This window comes from Cimex lectularius, unplaced genomic scaffold, assembly GCF_000648675.2.
Source record: "Cimex lectularius strain Harlan isolate CLEC.00 unplaced genomic scaffold, Clec_2.1 scaffold204, whole genome shotgun sequence".
Lineage (NCBI taxonomy): Eukaryota > Metazoa > Arthropoda > Insecta > Hemiptera > Cimicidae > Cimex > Cimex lectularius.
The window spans coordinates 328,670-355,392 of record NW_019392743.1 but is presented as its reverse complement, the minus strand read 5'-3'; the positions used below and the strand labels follow the sequence as shown (position 1 = coordinate 355,392).

General features: G+C 33.7%; 1 protein-coding gene across 1 annotated transcript; it reads left to right on the top strand.

Moving 5' to 3' along the window:
• Positions 1-1,389: 1,389 nt before the first annotated feature.
• Positions 1,390-26,178, top strand: LOC106663652 (SEC14-like protein 1). The gene is made up of 15 exons (XM_014388654.2): positions 1,390-1,678; positions 11,198-11,347; positions 20,675-20,806; positions 20,885-21,108; positions 21,183-21,280; positions 21,337-21,482; positions 21,540-21,729; positions 21,828-21,916; positions 22,038-22,175; positions 22,238-22,358; positions 22,641-22,759; positions 24,063-24,188; positions 24,265-24,406; positions 24,464-24,653; positions 24,734-26,178. The coding sequence occupies exons 1-15, from the start codon at positions 1,616-1,618 to the stop codon at positions 24,810-24,812; spliced, it is 2,007 nt and encodes a 668-aa protein (XP_014244140.1). The 5' UTR covers positions 1,390-1,615; the 3' UTR covers positions 24,813-26,178.
• Positions 26,179-26,723: the final 545 nt, after the last annotated feature.

Below are 26,723 nucleotides of genomic sequence, written 5' to 3'. Positions count from 1 at the left end.
ATGTCAGATGAAAGATGTAATATATTCAAGCCAGCGAATATGACATATAGGAGGACAAGGAGAAATAAAAATTTATAAATCATGGTTGAACTATTAAACAAATAATTGCAGCAATTGTAGGGCATTTTCTTGTGAAAAATCAAATCATTCAACTTATGATAACATAATAATAGTTTAATAATGCTTTTCTTATGTCATCATTGGTCCTTATGATAACATAATTTGGGCAACTTGTCATTTTCCATGGAAAGCAAATTTATCCACCAATTAATGGGGGTTGTTTTAAATATTTGGACTTGTAGTGGTGTTCTCCCCGTCTACAGTATAACTACAGTGTCAGGTGGGTTTTTTAGGTAGTTGCAAGAGAATCTTATCAAATCTGATTTGGATTTATTTTCCAAAGCCAACACCTCTGTAAAGGATTTCCCTCGCCTTTGCAGACACCGCCACACCTTGACTCTTTCTCTACTCATCAGCTTTAGTGAATTTACAATATGATGTAAAAAAATTTCAAGATGAACAGTATGAGCCAACTGTTTCTATTTCTTTAAAGATTTGTTAATTTTATTTGGTTTTCTACCTTTATAGAACAGGACAAATTTCGTTTTGGATAAGTTGACCGTTAGTGAGTTTTCGTTGCAGTTCTTATTTAGAAGATCTAACTTGAACTGCGTAAAAAGTATATTATCTCATCTTGATTATATATANTATTCTTTATTTTTTAAACAAGTATCGATTTCATGGTGCTGCCCACTCCCCCTCGTCAACTGTTATGACTTAAAAATACAAAAACCATCAAATATTTTTCAAAAAGTGTTAACAAATTAATAAAAGTAAAAGTATAAATTTCATAAAAGTGTGTTTTTGGTTGTCTGTACGTGGAATAGAGATCAAGATAAAAAATAATTTGAACTGTGTATCTTTTTGTGAGTAACAGATCAAGACATCATCAAATTATAATAGTATATTTTATATTTTTATTATTAATTATTCTTTTCTATTTTCATCTCAACCAAGTCCTTACATAAAAAGAATAATTAATTGAAATAATTAACATGGACAATTAGACCACTAAACTTAAATGGATTAATATCAATTAGTATTATTTCATTTTACTTCTGTAAATAGATTTATGACAGTACATCGTTAAATAATAATAAAAATGTGGGGAGTTAAATAATGGATGTTGGATGGAGCACTTTGGACTGGTTTGTCTGAGGACTAATTAAAAAGCTAAATTTGCTATATTTTTTGTGGTGTATGCGCAATTTTTTTTGCATTAGTAGTGTTAGTAGTCAGTATTTAGTAGAATGAAATGAATGAGATGTAAGTATTAAGTGGAATTGTGTTGCGGGCGCGTGGTAGGGGCGCTGGGGTCGAGGCGATTGACGTCCTTTCACAGGGCTCGTTTCCGACTCTGCCCCGGGTCAATGAGAGTGAGACAGTCCGCAGCAGAACGCCGTCGACTCTCAGCACGCGATTCAAAACGTCCCGGCCCGTGGAAGAGAAACTCTCGCCCTGCCTGACTTGAAAGCCGAAATCCGACCGTTTCTCTTTCCCACGACCCGGCCGACGCGTTATGCTCCCGGACAGCCCCTGAAGACGATCCGCAAAAATGGTCCAGAAGTACCAGTCGCCCGTCAGGGTGTACAAGTACCCATTCGAACTCGTCATGAAGGTAAGAGGATTTTTTTTTATTGTATTTTATTTTTATTTTTTGTGTGTGTGTGGTGAACGCCGTCGCCTTGTATGCCCCGGATTTCCGTCTGATGGGGACCTTCGGCGGATAAGGATCGCCTTTTAAACTCGTCCGGGCGTCCCTGGAGACGGACGTTCATTATCTGCCGCATATTTTCAACAGTCACAGGGGTCAACGATTTTATTTAAAAAATCAACACAAAGGCAAGCATTTTTGTACACAAGTCAGTCGACAATTTGTTCAAAAAAATTGCAGCGGAACGCAAACCGACGATAGACAAAAAATCGTTTTTAAAAACCGCCCGGATAAAAAATAAAATAAAATGTCATTTTCAGCCTTCTATCGATTGACGTTTGTAAATGACGTTAGCTGGGCCACATGTTGATATTGAATATCGCCTTCTTCCGTGGGGCGACAATTCAGTGTCAACTTCAGAAGAAGACCCCTTGGTGAGAGGGGAACGACCACGGATTCTTTCAACTTTTGACCCCTTTGCGATTGATTGACCCTTGGATCCGCCGTCGCCGTAGTTTTTCGCTCTTGGAAACGATTAAAAAAAATTTATCCGCGACGGTTCGCGATAAGTCAGAGAAATTTTGCCCAGGGTCAACGCGTCATCTGGCTAAATTTTCGCGTCCACGGCTTTATATCGTGGCTTCTCGCGTTGAACGTTTTTTTGAACAAATACCGATCCACGCAGAATAACAACAACAGTTTAAAAAAAGACCGATTAAAATGTCTTAAGTGGCTCCAGAGCCGTTGGTATGCACAACCAATGGTCAACAACCTAACAATGGTACAAATGTCGAAAGACGAATTGTTTTCTCTATTCGATTGTCTTAAAATTTCGTTAGATTTTTCAACATTTTACGTTTATTCCTAGTATTATTTTTTTATTCTAAATCACTTTTAGTCGATAAACATCTTTATTATTACTATAGAAAAGAGTACAAACTACAAAAAGATAAAATCTTATAAGAAAAGGATTACATTTTAAAACAATAAAACCGTAAACAGCTTTATTTTATTTTTTATTTTTTGGCTAACGCATATATCAACGCCTCCGAGTACACCAGAAATTTTAATTAGAAGCTTTTCTTTTTTTCTTCATTTTTTTAAAATAAAAACCCTGTAAAAACGATTTATACGTAAATTCCATCTATTAAATTTATAAACGACAAACGGAACGATTTTCTGGCAACTATCAGCCAATTTTTATACGTAAAGACATTTTGTATAAATTGTTTGGTTTTTATTATTATTACAGGAAAAATTACTGGCTAGAAAACAATATAATATAATGATCTAGTAAAGTTCCGCAAGGAAAAGAGAAAATAATTGTCTTTCAACATTTTCCATTTAAACGTGCATCTACATCTGTAATGGGACTTTTACATTTTTATTCTAAAGAATAAAACGTTCAATGCGTTTGCTGAAAGAAAAAAAAAACTGAGCTGTACAAAATAAAAAACATTGACTTCGTTCCATAAATATCATCAAAAACTTCGGGAACAAGTAACAGATTAGAAATGTTTGATCTATGGACAATAGTTTGTGGACCATGATAGTCCTCAATCCCTCACCATACCATTATTGGTACAACAATGCCATTGTTTGATATAAAGATTTTTTTAATGTAAATGATTTAAAGAAAAATGACTATAAAATGATCAACAAGGACAAGAGAAAATAATTATTGTTTTTCGACATTATCACCATCCTTCTTTTTGTCAAAACGTGCACACCAACTGCTTTGTTTGTTACTTAAGACATTTTAATTTTTATTGGACTTTTCAAAATTTTTATTCTGAGGAATTGTTCAAAAACTTTCAATTCGTTTGCGAACGAAAAAATACTGAGCTGTACAAAAAAAAAGTAATTTGTTCAATAAATATCGTCAAAACATCAGGAACAAGTTGCGAATTAGAAATAGAAATCTACGGACAATATTTATCGACCGTGATAGCCCTTGTCTTGACAGCCATTGTCGTTCGACGTAAAGAATTTTGTTCATAAACGACTTTTTAGTCAAGCAACATCTACATTATAATAAAAAGTACTGAATATAATTAAAATACCAAGTGAAATTTGTAAACTATTCAACAAAGAAAGGAATTTGTCTTTCGACATGAGCACCATTCCTTCTTTTTGTCTATTAAACTCGCATACCAACGACTCCGGAGACACTTAAAATGCGTTTTAATTTGTAATACAAAGGCAGGATTCAATTTGAAAATTTTACAACTAAATATTTTTCGAACTGGCATTAAACATTTTAGTACATTTAACAAGCCCCCAACATAATATTTTTTTACAATCCGAATTTTAAAAAAAGAGACAATAGAGCGGTTGGTATGCGGGTTTAAATTGACAAAAATAACGAATTGTGCTAATGTCGAAAGACAAATTTCTTTTCTTTGTTGAAGTGTTTGAAAATTTTATTCGGTATTTTAATTATATTCAGTACTTTTTACTATAATAAAGTTGTTTCGTGTTGTCTTAAAGTCATTTGTAAAAAGTAAAATTCTTTACTTCAAACGACAATTGCATTAATCTGCATTTAAGAATGCAGTTAAGGAATCAGGTATATCAAAATATTGTCCGTAGATTTCTTTTTCTAATTTGCAACAATTGTATTTGAGTATATTTATGAAACAAATTACACATTTTCTTTTTTGGTACTAATTTTTGATTGTTTTAAAATTCAATTATATATTTTAAATCCATTAGATTTCGTATAATACATTATATTTTTAATATTTTATATTTTTCTATATAATACTTTTTCTTTCAAAAGTAATAAAAAAGATGTTTATTGGCCAAAAGTTAAATATAAAAAAATACAACTTCAAACAATTTTTAGTAATGATGACATGGCCTCCTTATCTGGCATGTGAGGTGAGATAATGCTTCTGTACGTTGACATTCTTTACCATTAACTAACAAATATTGTAGTTATTTAGATAGATATAACAATAAATTGGGTGATGTATTAAAATGTTTGTAATTTTTTAAACTGTAAAGCGCCAATTAATCTTCTTTTTTTTATTGATCTTCCGCTTCTTAGGATGACAATTTGTAGCAGAAGCAAATTGGCATGATAAGCCATTGTGGTGTAAGTTTATTGTTTGAAGTAGAGATGAGATTTCATTTTATATACATTCAAGTAAATAAATTTAAAAAAAAAAGGAAATATTTCTTTACATCGAACGAGTGTTTCAGCGTTCTTCTGTAGATATTTGTTAGTATAACAAAGTTAAGGATTGAGAACAAGAGTAAAAAAAAAATGTCCGACGTTGAAATGTTTCAATCTTTCATGTATATGAGGAATTATTACCATTTTGTTGTTCAGTATTTTGTTTGTAATTTTACCAGTCGAAAATAATCTGAAATTTTTTCCCACGTGCATTGAACGTTTTTGCAATAATTAATTGGCCCAGGCGAATGAAAAAAAGTCGGAATTAAATGCCTTTTAAGTGGCACTGGAGCCGTTGGTATGTACGCTTAAATGGACAAAATGAACGAATGGTGCTGTCGAATGTCGAAAGACAAAATTATTTTTCCTTCGTTTTGTTGCCTTAAATTAAAGTCGCTCTTTCAACACTTGATCTTTACGAAGCCAGTAGCCTCTTTCCTACAGTAACAATCATGACAGTTTATTGACTAAAAATTAAGTCTATTTTACTTTTTTCTATGTGAAGTTGACGAGGACAACTCTTAGTAAGAAAAATATTGTCCTGCGTCTTCTATGTTTTTGACAAATTTATTTGTTAAAATTATTATATTTATTGGGTACAGTATTTTGTTTATAAATTTACCAATTGGAATTTTATTTTGACCCCTGTTTTCGTGATATGTTCTGGACTGCCATTAACGATGTTTTTATCGCCAGTCCATTTTATCGTTTCTTGAGGCGATTTTATTATTGTCTCGTGTCTCATCAATTCTGGTCGTTTTTAATTTATTAAGAGTTGTCTATCCATAAGCCAGAAGGCTGCTATGCCTGGGGAGTACAAACCCCGCTTCCCTGTAGCCTCATCACCATCATCAAGAGTTGCATTTTCGTAAAATAATCCACTATAGCGATTAAAACTTGAAAATTCGAACAAGAGAACGGAAATTGCTCAAATAAAACATTTGTCCCAAAATTGATCTCTTCTTTTTTTTATCAAGTATTTCATATCATGTCGAATTTACAATTGCCAAGTGACATTGTCCAAAATAAAGAAAATGCAAGCTATACTTGACTTTAACCCCGAATTTAGAGTAGATGATACAATTGTTTCTTTTTTTTATGTGGGCCATTACCAGCCATGATAACTTATGTTTCAATGACACGATTTTAGACAAGAATGTTAGGAATCGCTTATCTGTTCCCAGTGTAAATTATGGTATTGATTATCTGCCTTGATCGACAAGATTCTACGACTGTTGCGTCAGACCTTTGTCTCGAGACGAACGTTCTAGTAATCTTTGTTGCTTGAATAGGATCGCGGGGTTTCTTGTTCTTTTTTTAAAATTCAAAATCCGATTTAATTGAATTGTCTATCTGCATACGAAAGATAAAATTAAAAAGGAATGGCAAAACAATCGGATATCGTGGTGATTCATTCTGATAGGTGAGGAACCGCCGGTCTAACGGCATTATTGGACGATAACAGGCAAAGTGAAATCGGCAGAAAACTTTCAACCTCATTCAATGCGAAATGGAGAACCAGCAGAAGAAGCTGTCTGGGATACAGACGCTAAGTAAATTCCACGCAATTTTTCACGCGTTCTGAAGATAGATAAACGGCCGAGGAGAGTGGAAAGTTTTTCCAGCCTCTCATATCTTATAGAAACGTTTTTTAAAAAAACAAACAATTGGGCAATTTTTGGCATTTTTTTCAGCCCGTTTAGAAAGTAGTTCCATAGCAAACCAGAGTTAAATGTTAACGTTGAACTTCCTAGATGTTTGAATGAAAAATGGATCATTATCTCGTGTAATCCCACTTCATTATTAAAAATTAATTTTGACTGCCTGTAAACATAATAATAAATAGAGTAAAATTAAGTAATAGTGGCCTTATGTAAGGTGAAGAACTTTAGAAACAGGCGTATTGATTGATTGGAGTTATGTTAAGCTTAGCCCAGACAGGTAACCAATGTTTCTGGACGATATTGAACATTGTTTCGTAACAGTTGTAAAACATAGTTTCTGATGGAACCGTTGTACATTGTTTCTACTACAGACGTCAGTGTTTCTGCGTTTCTCAAACGATAATCATGTCTAGAAAGGCTATTACAGGAATTTGAAGAAAAGAAGTTGATGAATAAGGAAAAACGCACTGATGGAAAGTGCTAGCAATGACCTTTGGACAAAGATAAAAACTGAGCTGGTTTTAGAAATATGATTCTATGTAGTTTCGAAGAGGATACTCTTCGGTGAACTATCACTTTTCCTTAGCACCTTGAAGTTTTAGATGCTCCTGGCGAAATATTTAAATTATCAGTCTAGGTAATCACAGATCTCAAACTAATCTATGAATGAACTGTGCTTCTAAAAAGGTCAACGTTTTCTACTTGGTGCTGTTGAACAACATATGAACATTGTTGACAGACAAAACATGATTGACAGTGTGAAGCTAGGCTTTATATTTCACCTTTTAAAAGCTGTCGAGTCCCTCTTTTTTTGTTCTTACCATGGATCGGTCCTAATTCTTCGAGGGTTTAGATTAATGGGCCCATTTGCTACGGTTTTGTCGTAAATCTCATAACATTTTCTCGTGCTGATCACAAGCAAGTTTGTCAGATTCATGGTAGACTTTATACTTTATATTCTGTAATTCATTACTTTCAAATCCTATAAGATGTTTGGATTGTTTGTGTCTACCGACAGATCTAATTCTTATCTGTCTTCTACCCTCAAGTTATTTTCTTCAGTATGAAATCATATCCTGCAGAAGGATTCGGTTTGTTAGCGGTGTGATCTTGCAAGAGAATTCCGTTTCTTCGTTCCCTCAACAAATGCAAGCCCGGGAACCCATAGTAGCTGTTTTAAAACATCTTCGAGCTGATAATGATAGAGCACGGTGGTCTGATGGCCGTTAAGCTATCTGATATGATAGCTATATCTTTATTTTTATGTTTCTATTCAGGTGTAAACATTGTTCGGATTGGAAATATATTGATGTACACGCCCGAGGACTTGCTACTGCCTCTTTGCTTTCTTATGTTCTACATCCGTCTTTTAACGATTTTGGTTTGCGTTTCGGCTTGCCATTTTCGGTCGACCAGAATGGCAATGAGCTTCCATTCGTGAAAGAGTAGAATAGTCCCGTTTTATGCTTTGCCATAACACAAAACTCTTTAGGTACTTCATTAACAAATCCACAGATTAAATTAGTTTAATCACGACCAAAATACATTTTAATCACGTTTAATCACATCTTAGATCCTCATCAGGCCATTAGAGAGAAATCACACAGATTGCTTCTTCCTTGACCGAGACGTTTTCCCCAATTAACGTCAATCTACATTAAGGAAATCCCACACAATTTTGGCGGCTGGTCTGGAGGTTTTGTTTAAACGTAAACATCTGTAACACCCGAGAGCCTCTTTGTCCTTCGAGTTTTTTATATTTCGCAGTTAGCTTGACTGTATTTGCCCAGGCAATTGCACCAAATGTGGGGATGGGTCTTATCGTCGTGTACATCCTGAGCAGTATTGCTAATTGATAAGGTTCTTACCTGCAAAGCGTTTTGTATTGTACAACTCCTTAAATATTCAACTTTCTTTTGTGGAGATCACTATGGTTGTTATTTTAGTGTTCCCATCCCACCTGATTTGAACCATTTGCCTGTAAATCATAAACCTTCAGATACAGCAGGGGTACAAAATTCATTTAACGTAGCTCATTTGAACTAATAACAATAATTTAATGCAGAGAGATCTCTTATTGTAGTTTTCCTAAGCAGCGAAAGCTCTGATAAACTGACCACAGTTGTCCATTTACCCCAAGTCGAAAAGGCAAATTGGTAAATGGAGAATAAATGGTTTATTGAAGCAGTTTACTCCGAACGTAACTTCGATTCATGAAATGCCGTGGTTCGTGTTCTTGTGCCCTTTGCGTTAAATCACGAGCACGATACCTTCTTGGTATTCACGCTATGCTTAACAGCAGATGCGTACCTGCACGCGACGAAAAACGGCAATCATCCCCTTTTACTCGCAATTGTTCCAAGAGGATTTTTTTATAAACAGAACTCGTAGTTAATCGGGTCCGTCTGTTTTCGCTGCGTCTGTTGGTTGACACCGACCTGCCGAAGACGTTCATTTCGCGCACTACTCGACGATACTCCTTGATCCAGATAAGTTTTTCTTTTTAATTTTTATTGGGAATGTTATTGGGTTTTTTATGTCAGAGTGTCAGAGTTATGTCAGATTTTCAGGATCAGGTTTGCACCCAGTGGTGCTTGTTTACGGTAGTCAGTCATGTGCCACCCAGGAGAGTGGACGAAAAATGTATCAATTTATAATTCGATCTGTGGAAAGAGCAAAAGGGCATAAAAATCAGTCGATGATCTTTTTCTACTAAGCTGTAAAAATTTGAGGGTTAAAAGTTTTAGCTTTTTTTAGTAATTTTTGTTAGAAGTAACGTGGACCGTGAAGGAATGTCCGAAATGAATCGCTGTCCCTTTCACATCCTCCAGAGTCAAAGGAACAGAATTGCTTCACGGTCCATACCTGCACAACTTTCCCCCTCTGACATTTTGCGTTCAGTGCGGCAATTGTTTTAAGCGATTTTTATGCCCTTTTACTCTTTCCACAGATCGAATTATAAATTGATACATTTTTCGTCCACTCTCCTGGGTGGCACATGACTGACTACCGTAAACAAGCACCACTGGGTGCAAATCTGATCCTGAAATGATCAAATTATCGTATCATTTCATCGACTAAACTGTAATATTTTATAGTTTGCTTGAATGTAGTCGATTTCATCCAATGTTATGGCCAGAGCGGTTGCGTCTTACGCGGTGCGGTGTAAGTCGATTGTGGTCCGAAATGGAAAATTACACAACAGCCCGTTCGCAGTTGGTCGATCGAACCAAGTTTAAATTATAAATGTTCCCTTCCAGATACTAAAACAAGTAAGTTCAATTTTTATCAATGATTTTCTTGTGGTTCAAGTTGTGTAAAATCGTGTTATAGCTACAGGCGATAATTAGCGTTAAACACTAAAAAGTCAGACGGTGTATTTGTAAAATGTTGTTTTTTTCCAATGAAAATTACTTATTTTGAACAACCTCGCCACTTTATGAAACGCACCATTAACGTGTCATTTATCAGTCCATGATAGTCAGATGGTCAAAGTACCAAATTCCAAATAATTTGGATTTGGATTTATAAAACTTAACACTCTCATTTGCAGAGTTCAGCCTATCACTTCTCGCAGTTCACGACAAATTTCAACTTTGTAATTTACAACTTATTCTCAGGCATGCCTCGAGACTCACCCACCACGGGTGTTGGTTGTCTTTGGTCTTATCCCTTCATCCGCTGAGGTTGGGCTCCTAGTGCTGTCAACAACTAGGTCAATTCAGCACCCAATCCCTGCAGTTCCTAGATCCAATTCACACTCACTCACCCTTAAATACATTATATTCTATTCTATTACACTACACATTCACACTAATAAATACGTTCACATTCATCACACTAGGGGCATAAAACTATATACAATAAAACAACTCTGTTTCTCCAAGAATCGGATCGCTGCCGTGCTTAAGCACAATTCTCATATCGGGTTGCATTCTTACGCGCTCTCTATATGGAGTCACATTTCTCTGCACCGGACACATTCGCGGCCTTTAGCCAAAAAGTATGTGTCTTTGTGTCAATCCCGTATGCCCTATCCTTAATCGGATGGGGATGACCCTTCTACTAGTCAGATCACCTAGAAGGACCACCTATCGTGCTCTTGATACGCGAGAGCTTTTACGCCGATCAAAATCCAAATGAACAAAACATCCTGTATATGTTGGACTTTAGGAAAATTAGTAAAACTAACAACTTAATGTTTGCCTTTATCTATGTTTATCTTTATTGTGATAAAATATTCTCGTTTTCGGTTTCTCAAATAGTAGCTAATAAATGAAAGAAAAATTATTCTTAAGAAAATTCTGATCAATTAAAACTATTGCTTGGTTAAATAAATTAATCTTGTTTTTTGCGGGTATTTATCAAATTTGACTTTCATGTTTTGGAGTTTGAAAAATCCTTGTTTTATAAACAACCTTTAGAAAATATTCCACGGAGTTGTCCAATATTTTTTTTTCTGGTTGTAAAATTATCCAAGATAAAATCCAACAGTGCATCATAATTAATCATAAATCATTCAAAGGTCAAACTGTCCTTGAGTTGTTCAAATATTAACTCATCATTCGTTGCTGTCATTCCCATTTATTTATAAGTTGTTTTTAATCGTTATCTCATAACTTTTTTTAATTTTTCCAGGCCTACGAAAGAAGGTTTCCATGCTGCCCTCAGATACCTATTGTCGCCCACTGTGATATCATATCAGAAACTTATTCGCCAGATAATTCGCTGAGAGTGACAGAAAGGAGATGCAAGCTTCACGTCGATGCTCCGTATTTATTGAAAAAGGTCAGTGCATTGAGAAGAATTAGAGAAAATCACTTTTCCACCAACAATCTGGCCCTCTTCGTATCGAGGATTGTTGTTGGACTGTGTTGAAAAGCCAGCAGGAACTGACAATGCAATTTTATTCTGGCTTTCTATTAATTATCATAACGCTTTCGTTTTTCTGAACATTATAAATTACTGAGCGTACCGGACAAACATTACCAATTTAAAAATGTCTCTCTCACATTGTAACAGGGACGCTTATTATTTTTATGGGATTCCGATTCCTTGCTGATTTATTGTGTTGACACCGATTAAATGCCCAGTTCATTGGACAGAAAGTTGAAAAAGCTTTTTAATGTCCGTTTGTATTTGCAATACTGGAATAAAGTTATCTATCGGAAAGTTATCCGACAAAAAGAGGATATACGAGAATTAGGTAGGATTCCAAACTCCAAGATCAAACATCATGGCATTTCCTGTTCAACAATTCCAACTTTCTTTACAATCAAATTTTATTGCGTTACAACAATATTTTGGCTGTTAACGGTTTCATTTATGATATTTAAAAGAAGAATTATATTCTGTTTAGTCGTGTAGACCATGCAGATCGACATCTAACTTCTGACCTTCGATTGTCAATATGATCGTTCTTTTTTTTTCACTTCATTTCATCATTTTTCGTCACGTATTATCCAAGTAAGGAAAGAAAATGTATCCTGATGGAGAGTAGGATAAGTATGATTTTACAGCCAAGCTCCTTTAATTTTTGCCAGCTATTTCTTGATATGTTTCAATTCTTCCGGTCGATTTCGTCGCAGTACGTCGGGTTGATATTTAAAGCAAATGGATTACCTCCAACACACAACCATTATTTGATTTCGATTAAGATTCTGTTTTTTCGAGTGACCAGACGCCTGATCGACATCTATCTACTGACCTGATCAGCGTCTAATTGTTACAAATGATGCTTTTTCGTCACAACACCCAAGATTTGGCTCATTTTTTGACATTCAAGCAGAGGAACTCAAATCTCTTGCCGTTACTCCTGGTGTTCTTGCACTCGGTAATACTTTTCATTTCTCTATTAGTTAGAATATACTAAATTTAAAATTTACTTCAGACTGATCGACATGTAACTACTGACCCGATCAGCGTCTAATTGTTATAAATGACCCGTATTTCATCGCATTTTGTCACAATCCCAAGAAATCTTTATTTTACGACGCGTAAATGTCGCGTACGTGTCGAAAATGAATTTTGAATCACTTCCTCACTGAAAATGGCTTGAAAAACACGTATGAGTTAAAAACGAGCGAGAATAGACGGACCATGCAAGTGATTAGTCTCCAAGTTTCGACATCCAACGAATGTTTTTTAACTTTTTCGATTATTTTTAAGCGTTTGAAAACTAGTGTCAGTTAAGCGGAAGTTCTTTGAAGGTTTTGATGATTTTCTTCTACAGCTTTCTTACAAAGTTCGCCATCGATTGACGTTGAAGGTCTTCCGTAGTTCATGGATAGATCTTGAAGAAAACTTTCCAAACCTAACAAAAACCCGATTATTATTCCTTGCAGCATTGGCAGCAGAATGACCTAATTTGAACTATTATAGAAAATTACGTGTTCCCATTGTCACGTTTAAAATTAAACTAAAATTTGAATATCTGCTTAGAAAAAAAAACTTGTAAAATAGATTAAAAATGTTTTTAAAAGATCGTTAATATTTTGCTGGGAATTGACAGAAAACCATCTTCAATGGACGTTTCATGTGGGACAACCCAATAATCTTTGTACACAATTATAAGTATTTCTGGTCAGTGCTCATGAGAAGACATTTTTCATAAAAGTTCGTTAAATAAATATTTCATCACTAATCCCGATATAGCTCGAAGATTCGAATTATGACTGCCCGTATAACGTTGTTAAGTGGTCAAACTGCCATAGCAATTATTCGTTTCCTCTTCTTGTTAGTGTATCTCGGATGTTGTCCTTGCACGTACACTTCTCACTCTTATCGTCCTAATTTGCATTCTTTCCTTGTTTATCACTCCTTTGGTAGAATAAATTTTAAATGAGAAATGAAATGCATTTTTTTTAACGCTAAAGTATTTCAGATAACAGATACCTTTGCATATGACGAACACTTTGCAGTTAATCAAAATGATTTTCCTTTTAAAATTGGCATCATTCAAAAAATTTTCCTTATGAAAAGTAAACGATAAATGACTATCGCAAATAGATATAAATCCCGCAGATAGGTTAATTTTGTTTTTCTGGGTTTTAAACATTCAGAATGCTTATTTTGATCCAACGAAATCTATTCGTAGCGTGATCTATTCTCTCGTTGCCCCACCTTCTTTAAACGCGGTTGTTATGTTTTAAAAGCATAACAGCATTGCCTGACATCAAAATTAGTAGCACTATGAGTCATTTAATCTGTAAGGGCCGGTTATCGTGTCGATGCGAAAAACTCATGGCCTCAGCAGATAGACAAAATCAAAATCTATTTCTCAAATGTTTTATTGTTGTTGAAAATCCCTTTTGGCAATAGGTGAAAGTTCGGACGACATTTTCGTTTAGTTTTATATCGTTTGAAGCCTTTTATCAATTTATATAGGAATTTGCAGATTTTAAATTAAATAACACTTTTGTCTAAAATTAAAACTTTTCAGTTTTATTGGCTGTAGTTTCCAGCTTGGTTTAGCCTCGTTGGTTGTTGAGTTGTGCTATGATTCATTCATTGGGTGTTCTATATAAAGAGATGGGCTCGCTTGAGGTCAATGAGAGCCGCATTCCATTTTCATATATATTGTAAAATATAAAAGCTATATATGTATTTAACAGACGCAATTGACTGTATTAAAGATTTTAATAAATTATACTTTCAATATAAGGTCTTTTTCATCTCAATCAAGACCTTAGATTGAAAATATAATTTAGTGTAAAATATAAAGCTATTGTAATTATACATAGTATTGAATATATAAATTTAAATTAAATTAATATAGGTAATTTTATTCTACACTAATCTGAAAAGCTATAAAGCTTACGTTATATATTGTTTAAATATTCAAAAAGATAACATCTAACGAAGTCTTTTGGCCAAATATTTGAGATTTTCATATCAAATCTGTTAAAGTTGTTATATTGACATTCTGTTGATATTGTTCGACTTCACGAACTCCCGTGGAGTTGATGGATTGACAGTTGAAACAAACAGTTGAAATTAGACGGAAAGCAGCTTTCTGTAAGTGTGGATATTGGTTGATTCTGGCACTAGTTTCCAAAATTCCATTATAGAAGTCGATTATCGGTCTATTTGTATCATCTCTGATATGTAATTATTTCCACCAGCCTACTTTTTTTAAACAAGTATTTTAGAAATTTACGACTATTTTTCAATATCACAAAATCTTGATTTCAAACTTTGTATATTTTCAAACCGTGCACGCCATTCGCTAGCAATTCTTCCAAATTTTCCTTGTATCCGTTTTAACTTTTTTTTGACATTGATTAAGATTACACAAAAGCTGAAGTTAAGCTCAAAACTAAATTGAGTTTCTGACAAATCAAGTGTTTGCGAACGTCCTAGCTGTTAGGAACAAGTCAGAAAGTCAAGTTTCATATGTTAATTTTGGGTATATTTTTCTTCTTTTTTATGCAAATGTTATACGATTAAGAAATTCTGCAAAATTTTATTTAAATTTTAACGGCAGCCGCATTTGCCCCTTTGCAGCATTACTTATAATTAAAACTAGCCATAATTAATACGCAAGCGTGAAGGATTTTTCAAACAGATGTCGAAACTTCCTCCTTTCTTACAAAACGTAAGGCTGTTTTGCACGATACCCTTTTATTGAAGTTAGATATTTTCCTGTCATTGATTTTTCTCCACTTCCCGTTACACCATCGCGGCCCGGCTGAACACACCTCGTCGTCCTTGGCGGGTCCAGGCATTCCTCGAGCCAGGAACTCAGGAGCTCGCTTCCGAATCGAATTTCCACCTTTGCTGAAACATTCGCCGGCCGGACGTGAAATCTTTACAGTTTCCTTTTCGTTTATCGGGCGTTTGAAAATACGACTGTTTATTCCTTGTAGAATATTAAATGTATTAATAGTTTTTTTACGCAAGAGTAGAGCAAAGAAGAAAGGATACCAACCTTTATTGTCAAGGATTTATACTGTCGCACATTCTAAATTGACTTTAACAGTTTTATATTTAAAAGAACAACTTTTACACGCTTTGCTAAATTAAAGTTAAAATTTTTAAAAGTTCTCAGTGAAGAGTTGAACAGACAGTTAAGACATGACCTATATTTCCAGGCTTTGATTAAATATTTGTCCCAGTCCTCTCATTTTTACCTGAGTTGAATTCCCTCATTCCCTCGCCTCATCAATCAGTCCCTTTTCAAACATAAACATGACTTAAATTATTTTACTATAGGACATACACCGATAAAATTGAATGTGATCCTTTCTGACAGATAACTGAACAGTTGTAATTTTTTTACCAGGTTAGACCGATAATCTGCTTACATTGGGGCTTTGTAAAATAGATGAATTTTATCCTTTGACAGAAACTTAATATTTAATTTATATATTTAAAGTGATAAATAGAATTATTTGCTTGTATTTTGTGTCGAACTACTGCTTCTATATATTACTATTTACTTCTTAATATCTGTATATGTTATGTTATAGCAGAAATTAAACAAATACTTTATTTAATAATATTATTCTTTAAATAAGCGATTTTTATTAAAAATCATTTTTGTAAAAAGAATTAGGCTGATAAAATAAGGTAATCCCTGTCGTACAATCGGGCTTAATGTCCAACTAAACCATTGGGAGTTGTGGTCATGAAATCCAGCCACTTTACAGTTTTTTTGTTAAATTATTATCAATTAAAATTACATGAGCTATACTAGGATTCAAACCCAGAACCACTAACGTGGCCAATATAAGCATGCAGAGCTCTCTCCCTTATATGAACTTCGATACTTGGAACATTCCATTCCAGTAATCCGAACTGGACAAAAATTCAAAAAGCCATAATTTTAAGGGAAACATTATTTCATAGAAAGGGAGAGGGAGAGAGAGAGAGAGAGAGAGAGTGTGAGTGAGAGAGAAAGAGAGAGGAAGAGTGAGTGGAGAGCATTAGTGAGTGAGTGAATGAAGAAGAGAGAGAGGGAGAGTGAGTGTGAGTGAGAGAGAGGGAGAGTGAGTGTGAGTGAGAGAGAGAGGAAGAGTGAGTGGAGAGCATTAGTGAGTGAGTGAATGAGGAAGAGAGAGAGAGAGTGAGTGTGAGTGAGAGAGAGAGAAAGAGAGGAAGAGTGAGTGGAGAGCATTAGTGAGTGAGTGAATGAGGAAGAGAGAAAGAGAGTGAGTGTGAGTGAGAGAGAGAGTAAGAGAGGAAGAGTGAGTGGAGAGCATTAGTGAGTGAGTGACTGAGGAAGAGAGAGAGAGAGAGAGAGAGAGAGAGAGTGAGTGTGAATGAGAGAGAGAGAGAGAGAGAGTAAGAGAGGAAGACTGAGTGGAGAGCATTAGTGAGTGAGTGAATGAGGAAGAGAGAGAGAGAGAGAGAGAGTGAGTGTGAGTGAGAGAAAGAGAGAGAGTAAGAGAGGAAGAGTGAGTGGAGAGCATTAGTGAGTGAGTGAATGAGGAAGAGAGAGAGAGAGAATGATATAAAAGTCCAAGACCAGCGTAGATACAGAAATTTTCAAAAAAAATTTATGTTCGATGAATCCCTCACCTCCGTTCACTACTTGTTTTAAGTATATTATACTTACTGCTCAAAACTGTGAGAAAAAGAAGAAGAAGCAATGAGGGAAATGTTAAATAAATTTTTTAAACAGATTTTTTAAAGAAAAGTTGACGGTATATTCTAATAGGTTTATAATTTTGTGGATGCAATAATAATAAATTGTGTTGAAATTGTTTTTGTGTAAATATATAAGTATTTGTTTAATACGCTCTGTAATCTGAATACCCCTACAGTGATTGATTAGTTTGGATTAGTGAGTGAGCACAATATTGATATTTTTGACAATTGATATAACAACAACAAAATTTTAAAAGCAAATGAAATTAGTTCCAACTATAACATCATAAAATTGTTAATTGTTTAATTTAACCTCATCAAATCTATTATTCACATAATTGATTTCACCATTGTAAAGCTAAATTTTTTATCTACTTTATAATATAATAAATCTTTGAAATGTGATTTTAAATACTGTTTGGGTGATGATATTAGACCCCGATATATTGATTATTTACGATAAAACTCTTTAAATTTAATTATTTATTTCTCTTTAATAAAGACAATTTAGTCAAATACCCCCCCCCCATCAAAGCATTAATACAAATAATATCCTTGATTTATTATTGCCCCAGCAGCTAAGCAATTCATTGAATTATTGCTGATCGACAAGTGTTGGAATTTATTAATAAATGTAAATAGTTTTTTTTTTTTTTTTTTTTCAGATTTATTGAATTAAAAAGAGGAAAGGGGAAATACGTAATTACTACTGACTAATCGACCTCCATAAGTTTAGACTTATCAAGGTCTGATAGTGCTGATTTATAAGTTTCATAAAGTTCCCCATACTGTTTCATTACTAGCCATAAAGTTAATCCATTAGTTTATCACATATTCATATACATTAAAAAGAGTATCTGAATGATTTACTGTAATATAATGTAGGTGAAGGAGGGGGTCAAAGCAACAGCTTTTAGGTTTTCATGTACAAACTCATTCCTCATCACAAGGATCTCAGTTTTGTTCATTTGCATATCTTCATTTACTTTGAATTTGTCAAATACTTTCCTTTCATCATCAAGCTTTTCCTTATTTAAAGAGACTTCTTTGGAAATTCAATCAAGTCCCTAAGCAACCAACTTAAGTACTTGAAACTAAACATTTCCATTTTCATGTATGTATTTCTATTTATCATCCCCTTTTTCACAGTGGTCTATTTATGATGCTCCAAATAGGAAATTATAAATCTAACTGGAAACTAAGTGTGTACAGCAATGACTGTATTTTTTTAATCAATTTGCAAAACATAATAATTGGTTTTTTAAGCCAGTAAGACAATTTAAATTTATCAGTTTGAAATATCTGATATCTGATACATTTTGTTTATCATTTCCAACTAAAATTTCAATTTATTGACCCATTGAGATGTTTTGTTTTCTTATATGGTATAATCTTCCAGTCAATTAATTTGTTATATACATGGACAAGTATTGTCTTACATTTAAAATAATATACTTTTAAATTAAGAGGTTTCCTTTTGTACGGTGACAAACATATTATTTGATAGGTACCTCCTATTCCCATTGATTTATATTAGTTCAGACACTTTTTGCCGATTTGCTATCTTCACTTTATGTGATTTCTTTGGAATCTTCCAAAAATGGTGAAATACCAAAACAGTATGAATGAATAAAAATTCATGTGGTAACTATTAAACAGTAAATATACTTTTATTTTGCAATTTAACACAGAAGAACTGTACAATATATTAAATCAGCTCATAAATAATACACTGATAGCTAAATAAATGCACTGCCAATAAATTTATATTTCATTCCCATTGATTTTATTATTATTGATTTTCCCATGATTTTATTTATAATTTCTTTCCCATTCATCAAGAACAGCCCTATCCAACTCTTCTAGGGTGTTAAGACCTGGGTTTCATCATCGTATTCGTCACTTAAGTTGGTGGGATCAAATCTGGACTTCGAGCTGGCCACACCAAGCACTCAATGCCTACCTCATTCAGATCGATATCCACAATATCTTGGTTTATCATGCATTAGCAAGAATCTCTCATGTGATGTGAGGGGCAAATGGCACTACATGTTCTTATTATGTCTTTTAAGTACCTCTATGAAGTTAGAGATCTTCCAACAACAACCAATTCAGTGTGGGCATCCAAGGATGTCATGAAAGCCACATGAAGAACCATACAGCATGAACATACCTTTCTCCTGGCATCTCCATATGAAATTACTGCCATCTGAAGATTTGAACTCTCACCTCAACTGTAAAGACTAAAGAGAACTTGTCCCTAATTTTCCAATGTCGAATTCATTTGGTAAGAAGAGCGGGTTCTGGGCCTGAGCTTATTTTCATTGAGCCTTCTTCTTACAGTCCTTGAGGAAATCGAAACATTTCAGACTTTTCTTATGAAATTTCTTATCTCTTTTCCTAAAATGCTGTGGTGAATCTCTCTTGCCTGTAGACCTAGGTCGACCCTGTCTAGGCCTTCAAGTCTGAAGCCTTGTATTTCTGAAGCACCAAAGAACCCTTCCTATTGTAGAAAGATTTACTCTCAGTCAGACTTCATGCTGGCTCTAATAATGTTGTGACCCTGACAGTGTCATACTCACTCAAATGCCAACAATACAACGAAGGAAAAAGATTATCTGAAAGAGATCTTTAGGTGTAGTAAAATGGAATGGCACAATGCTACTTGTGCAAATATGATTAATCAATACGAAAGTAAACAAAAAAATAAAACATTATTTACTGTTTATTTTGTCTGCGATAGCTCCTAATTACCTGTAACTAATGTAGAAAGATAATGGATTTAATTGTAAACTAAATAAATTGAGTGGTGCGTTAAATTTGGCCATCAGTGTATTTAAACAGTTAATGAAATGGTTCATAATATTATTAAATGTTTATATACAATTCACGATAAATAATCGAACAACAAAAAATAGAAATCTGTCTCCCTTGGTGAATTTGAATTAGCTTCCTGCTATTTTATAAAGCCCAGCGTTGAATAAATAGATTTTACCTTGGTCCCAAACTGGTTTCCTCCTTTGATTAAAGAGCGAAACAGCACCCTCCCCATTTGCAAGATTACAAAGATAAATTATCTCAATGGAAGGCATGGAAAAAAAAGGAATTACATAATGGAACAATAAAAGGTTTTGACCAAAGAACTATGTTAAATTAAATATCAAGTTTCTTATCTGTGATTCAACCTTTCACTGTTTATTCAGCAGTGCACATGTTTGCAAAAAAATCTTCATTTTTCCTGAATCAACAACATATTACCGCATTACTTGCCCAGTAAATAATGTTTAGAATTTTTATTGTTGTGGATTGGTATGAACTGAATAAATGCCTATTATCATTAAATCTTCTAGACAAGGGGAAAAATACAATTTTCGGTCTATCTGCCAATTAATTCAAGTCTGTTGATATTACTACTTTACCAAAACAAGATAAGAAGAATACTTGTTCAATGACTTGATCGACAGAATCACATTAAAATCATGTATAAAAAAAATAATTCTTTATTTTATTTTATTTTTTTTGCAGATAATTGGAGTGGATTTTATTTATTTTATACAAAAGAATAGTCTCAACTTAAGAAATAGAACTTTGGATATAAAAGCATACAACGAAAGTTTTCAGTCGAGGGTCGTTGTTAACGAAACTTGCCGTTACTTTGTAAATACATCATTTGTTGAATTAAATAAGCGTTAAACTGTACAACAGATCATAATTAATTGTATGTCTAAACCCTAGGTCCATCCTGAAAACAATGAATGGACTTGTTTTGAGCAATGCGCAGAGCTTGATATAAAGTCATTTTTCGGCTTTGAAAACACAATTGAAAAACTGGCGATGAAACAGTTTTCGCAGAATATTGCGAGGGGAAAAGAAGTGCTGGAACACTTCATAGTAGAATTGAAAACAGAAGGAATTACACACGTGCCAAAATGGTTGCCATCCCCAGATGCCATTTCAAAGTAAGTATTCATCCTTGATCATTTTAATGTTCTTCCTACAGTAGCATTAAAGAATACTCTAATTGAAATTTTAGTGAGGATACTAATGATAACAATGAAGCGACTGTCAGCCCAGAAATGGTCACATTATGTACAAAGCCAAGGAGGAATTCGGGACAGCAGACATCAAAAGGTTCATTACTCATTAGTGAATTTTAAATTTAATTTAACTGTGTTTTTCATTTCAAGTATATTGTACAACATTAACTTGTTTAGAGTGTCAATCTCAAATTGATTCTGAGTACATTCAACGTTATTTGGGACATTTGACATTGATTCAGGAGTCGAGACTCGTTCAATTGAGAAAATCATTCGCCCAACTGCACAAAGGAAAAGTAAGATGTTGTCTATTAAAATCAACTTTTGTATATATAAAAACTATATTTTTTTAGGTTCCTAATGATACCATGCTTTTGAGATTTCTAAGAGCAAGAGACTTTAACGTCGACAAAGCTCGACACCTTCTCTCCGAGTCTCTCAGTTGGAGAAAGAAACATGGGGTGGACAAAGTACTGTCTGAATATGTGACCCCACAAATAGTCAAAGATTATTTTCCCGGTGGATGGCATCATCATGACAAAGGTATACAAAATATCAATATAAAGTTTTTTTGTTTTAAATTAATTCCAAGTTAATTTTTGCCCGTTTAATCTTTTAAATATTTTTATTTTTATGAATAGATGGAAGACCTGTGTATCTTCTGAGATTGGGTCAAATGGATGTGAAAGGCCTTCTCAAGACTATTGGGGAAGATGGTTTATTAAAGCTAGTAAGTCATGTTTCTTATTTTTATTTTTTATCGTTATTTAAACAATTTATGATTTATTCAAGGCCCTTACTGTCATTGTTTCATTTGTGATTTGAATTATCTAATTGAATAAAATTTGCAGACTCTTCATGTATGCGAGGAAGGCTTGCGCCTTACCGAAGAAGCGACGTTGAGTTGGGGTAAACCTATTTCTACATGGTGCCTCCTCGTCGATTTGGAAGGTCTGAACATGAGGCATCTGTGGAGGCCGGGGATCAAGGTACTTTTTTTATTTTTGTTTTATTTCAATCAGAATTTAATACAAAACTAATCTGCATTCAGGCGCTCCTTCACATCATTGAGATAGTTGAAGCTAACTATCCTGAAACCCTTGGTCGAGTTCTTATCATTAGGGCTCCAAGGGTGTTTCCAATTATGTGGGCCCTTGTTTCAACGTTCATAGGTAAGAATATGCATGACAAAACTAATGTTTGATTTTTTTTTACATAAATTATTTTATAATATTTGCCACATCAAAGAGAAGTAGCTTCTTCTGTAATGCAAAGTACAAAATTAGAAATCAATTGGTTTGAAAAATAAAACTTAAATCTGTCATGTAGGCTCACTCGTGAGTGTGTCTGTCTCTGGGTGTATAAGTATTTGCTGTTCATTTAATACTCATGTTATTTTATTTATTCCTTACGTTTTTTGTATGCAAATTTTTTATGCGCAATTTGATTTGTAGATGATATAACTAGGACAAAGTTTCTGTTATACGGTGGAAACGATTATCAAGAGCCAGGTGGCCTAGTTGATTATATTCCTGAAGAATATATTCCTGATTTCCTTGGTGGCCCATGCAAGGTAATTATTCCCATCAAAATATATCCTTAAGCAGCACATCCACAAGAAAAGTGACACAGCTCAACAAAAGAAAACTTTACAGGAGGGACAAATGGAAGTTTACTTTTTTTTACTTATGTATTAAGTACACGCCATTACGGATGCTGGCAAGAAAAACTGTCACAATCCATCAATTGTCTTTCATGTGTCCGAACTTAAGCGAAAGCACAAAACTTAAAATTCCAGCTGTACTACCCCTAAAAAACCGTTTACCCCTTTTTTAGTAGTGACACTATTTTCCATACATTTGTTCTCAATATTTTACATTAGTTTGCTTGCTCTAATGATAATGGTGGTCAATGAATGACAGTGACAATGATAAAGGAATAAACCGGTTTTTAGAAATTTTTCAACGTGTCACTTTTTTTGTGGGTGTGCAATATATGTTACTATCACATTAGGTGTGTGTGTGTTTTTTAGTTTTCAGGAAAAAAGTCGAATTTTCAAAATTTACTAAATGTATTTTATTTTAATACAAAACGCCAACGTAAGTCTGATTTTCTGAGCGTATTTATTCAAAAACTCCCTACCTTTTAAGTGGTTGTCAAGGGAGTGAAACAAGTCAACATCGGAAGGGTCAATGTCTGGAGAGCATGGATGGTGGGGCATTTATTACCAGCCCAACTGCGATTTTACCCTAAGACCTAAGTGAGTGCAGCTGAGGCCTGGTGTTGTCATGGTGAAACACGACGTCTGTCTGTTCACCAGGGCAAGGTTTTTCAAAGCTGCCTCAAAGATGCTCTAGCTTGGCACGCTCTACCATAATGGTTTGATTCATCTCCATTAAAAAAACATCGGAAACAATGTTGACATGCACGCTCAGTTACTATGTTATCATCGTAAATTCCACATAAATTTCAACAGACATCCACCACTCTGCCCAAGATAAACTTTTATAGCATGAAATGAATTTTATCTGCTTTCATGTCATGCCTCGCAGCTTATTCTAGACCGACTTTTGGGATCTACTACCCTTTTCTTAACAATTTCTTTAAATAGAGTTTTTTCCACCCTAGAGCTAACAGGGCTAGGATTGCCTTTATAAGAGTAAAAGTCGAAATTTAAAATTTTAAAAAAATATTATACACACACCCAATAAGCTACTGGGTTCAACACTAGAACCATTTTTGATTATCCACGGAATTAAAATAATAAATAAAATCTATTTTACCTTTGTGCTTAATTTTATACAAGATGTCTTTCGTTCATTTAGTTATTTGTATTAATATGCAAAAATATTGGTCAAATCAATTATCTTTTTCAGACTGTTGTACAAGATGTAAGTCTCATCCCGAAAAGTATGTACTTAACTGAAGGGGAACTTTGTAAAGAGGGCCATCACATGACAGATGATAGCATCTATCATTCAGTGAGCATAACAAAGTCCCAGGTAAATCAAGTCATCAGAAAGTAAACTCATGAGTCATGAGAAACGCTCTCTTTAACCAATTCAATTTTAATTCTAGACCCATGACGTTTCCATCAATATAACTGACATTGGCTCTGTAATCACGTGGGATTTCGACATTATGAAAGAAGACGTTTCATTTTCTGTATGCAGGTCGAACAAATTGTCCACTAGTGACACTGACACTACAACAAACCATGGTATTTATTTTATCTTTTACAGCATTACAACTTTCTAATAAATTTATCCTCGTTTAGATGCAAATCCTTCTCCAGTAGAAGAGATTGAACGTGTAGAAGGGCCTGTGACTTGTCGGGACGGTGAAAGTGTTCAAGGTTCCCATGTATGTTCGAAACCAGGAAGGTACATCCTTTCTTGGAAGCACATCGGTGATCATAAAGCTACGCTTATGTATTTTTACGAAATACTTTCTTCGTCAGATTATAAGTCAGTAAAATGCTAATAATTAATACTACTATAAAATAAATTTTTATTATTGGTGATTTTATTTATTTTTGTTGTTCCAGGGGATCAATGTCAAGTTTGCAATCGGGCAACAGTTCTTTTTCGGCATTAAGCACCTCATGTCCTGCAACGAGCAGATGATGTATGGATCTGAGTTCATCTAACATTCTAACTGAAGAGGAAGCATGAGGCGTGTATCCACTTGGCGAATTTCCATTTCTCAGGTCGTAATGCGATCGATCACCTCTTCTTTTGTTCTCTTATTTCCCCTGGTATCAGTGTATATTTAGATTTGTTTGTACCATAGTCGGCAGAACATAATTTGAAGATTCCATTTTGCCATAGCTCTTTAACTGCTATAATTAAAAGTCTACATAAGCCTCGGTAGAGTTAAAGAATAAGAAATTTTGTAGGCAGGCCACCGTGCAAACGACATATTAAAAATTTAATTAATTTTGTCTACCTACATAATTTTATTAAATTTCTAATTTCAATTCACATAATATAAAGTGGTTCTTAGGCAAGATCCATTTTATTATGAATATTTTCAAAATTGAAACAAACTGTACAAAACTTAATGTAAAATATTTTAAAAATTAAAGAATTTTTAAGTCTTAACGTGTAGAACATAAGTAGTGTAGAAAGGACAATTTGCACGATGAGAATCGTTAGATTAATGTGCTGGCTCACCACCCCAGTGCCAACATATAGCAGTTAAAGATTAATTAATTAGATTTTTTGGATAAATTAATTGCAAAAAAGATTTTTAGAGGTAAAACTTGTAGGTCAGATGGTGCAATAGGAACTTAATGAAACTTAAATTTCATTATTAGAGGCTGTTTAGTAGATTCACAAATTATTTCCAATTGTGTATACATTAATTTTTTTCAAATTTAAAATCACCAAATCCTTTTTTGTAAAAGTTTGTAGTTAAAAAAGTAATTTATTACTAATGTTAGACAATATTCAGCGTTGAAAAAAAGTGTCAATTATTGTTACAATGTGAATCGTAAGTTAAACATTAATAAATTTTATCGAGAATAAATTATGTAGCTATTGTAAAATCTAAAATAAGAAATTTTATGTATTGATAGATGAAATGTAAATTAATGACGTGGGAAAAAGAAGAAATTTGTAAAAGCCTAAGACAAAATTGATGTTGACACAAAAAGTCATTAATTGTATTTGGTCGAGATTGATATGGTGTTATTAGCGTAGGGAATGTGACCACAAAGCATAGTCAACCCCCTTATTTATATACTTTATTTACATTCATAAAATAACTTTTTATTTTTTACTTTTCCGTTTTTATATTTTTAATTAGGTACGTAATTATACAATGTTATTATTCGCTGAAATTGAACATTAGTACCAGTGTGTTTTACCTATAGCAGTTTTTCTAGTCGTGGAGCTGCCACTTGAAATTCCAAATTTGCTTTTTTGTCTCGAGTCACAAATCAAATGTTAGTATTTTTAGATTTAGACTTTAGCTAATTTTTTTTCTTTCTTTTTGAATGAAATGATCCATTATGAATTATAAAAGGTAAATATTGCACAGATTTGGTACATGGATTCCATGTCTTAATGGAAGTACACATATTTCAGCATAGGAAAATTTAAGTACCTGATTTTTTCCCTCTTTCAAAACCATAACTTTATGTCTGACTAGTACAGCTATTTAGTTATTTTCGTGATAAAAGTTTTATTTCCTGTTCCCATGATTATTTTACAATACGAAGATCTTTGCTAGTATAACGAACATTTGTTAATAATAATTATCGAACAAAATTTAGTAACTGAATATAATTGTTTGTTTTTTTTTCAAATTTATACTGAAAAACTCATAAATGAATTCTATATAGATGTGTAAGTTGTTCTAATTTTAATGTGATAGTAGTTTTTATCAAAATAAAATATATGTATTGTTATCTGTGAACTTTATTTATAATTTTAGTAGAAAAACAGACAACTATGTTTTTAAGATTGATTGTTTAATTTATTATTGTCTTAAATTAATAACACACATGAACTGGTAATAAATCTCATATAGCA

Coding starts and splice junctions, on each gene's coding strand:
- LOC106663652 (XM_014388654.2), top strand. CDS start 1,616: ATGGTCCAGAAGTACCAGTCGCCCGTCAGGGTGTACAAGTACCCATTC. Junction 21,281..21,336: donor GGGACAGCAGACATCAAAAG/GTTCATTACTCA, acceptor TTTCATTTCAAG/TATATTGTACAACATTAACT. Junction 21,917..22,037: donor AAGATGGTTTATTAAAGCTA/GTAAGTCATGTT, acceptor TAAAATTTGCAG/ACTCTTCATGTATGCGAGGA.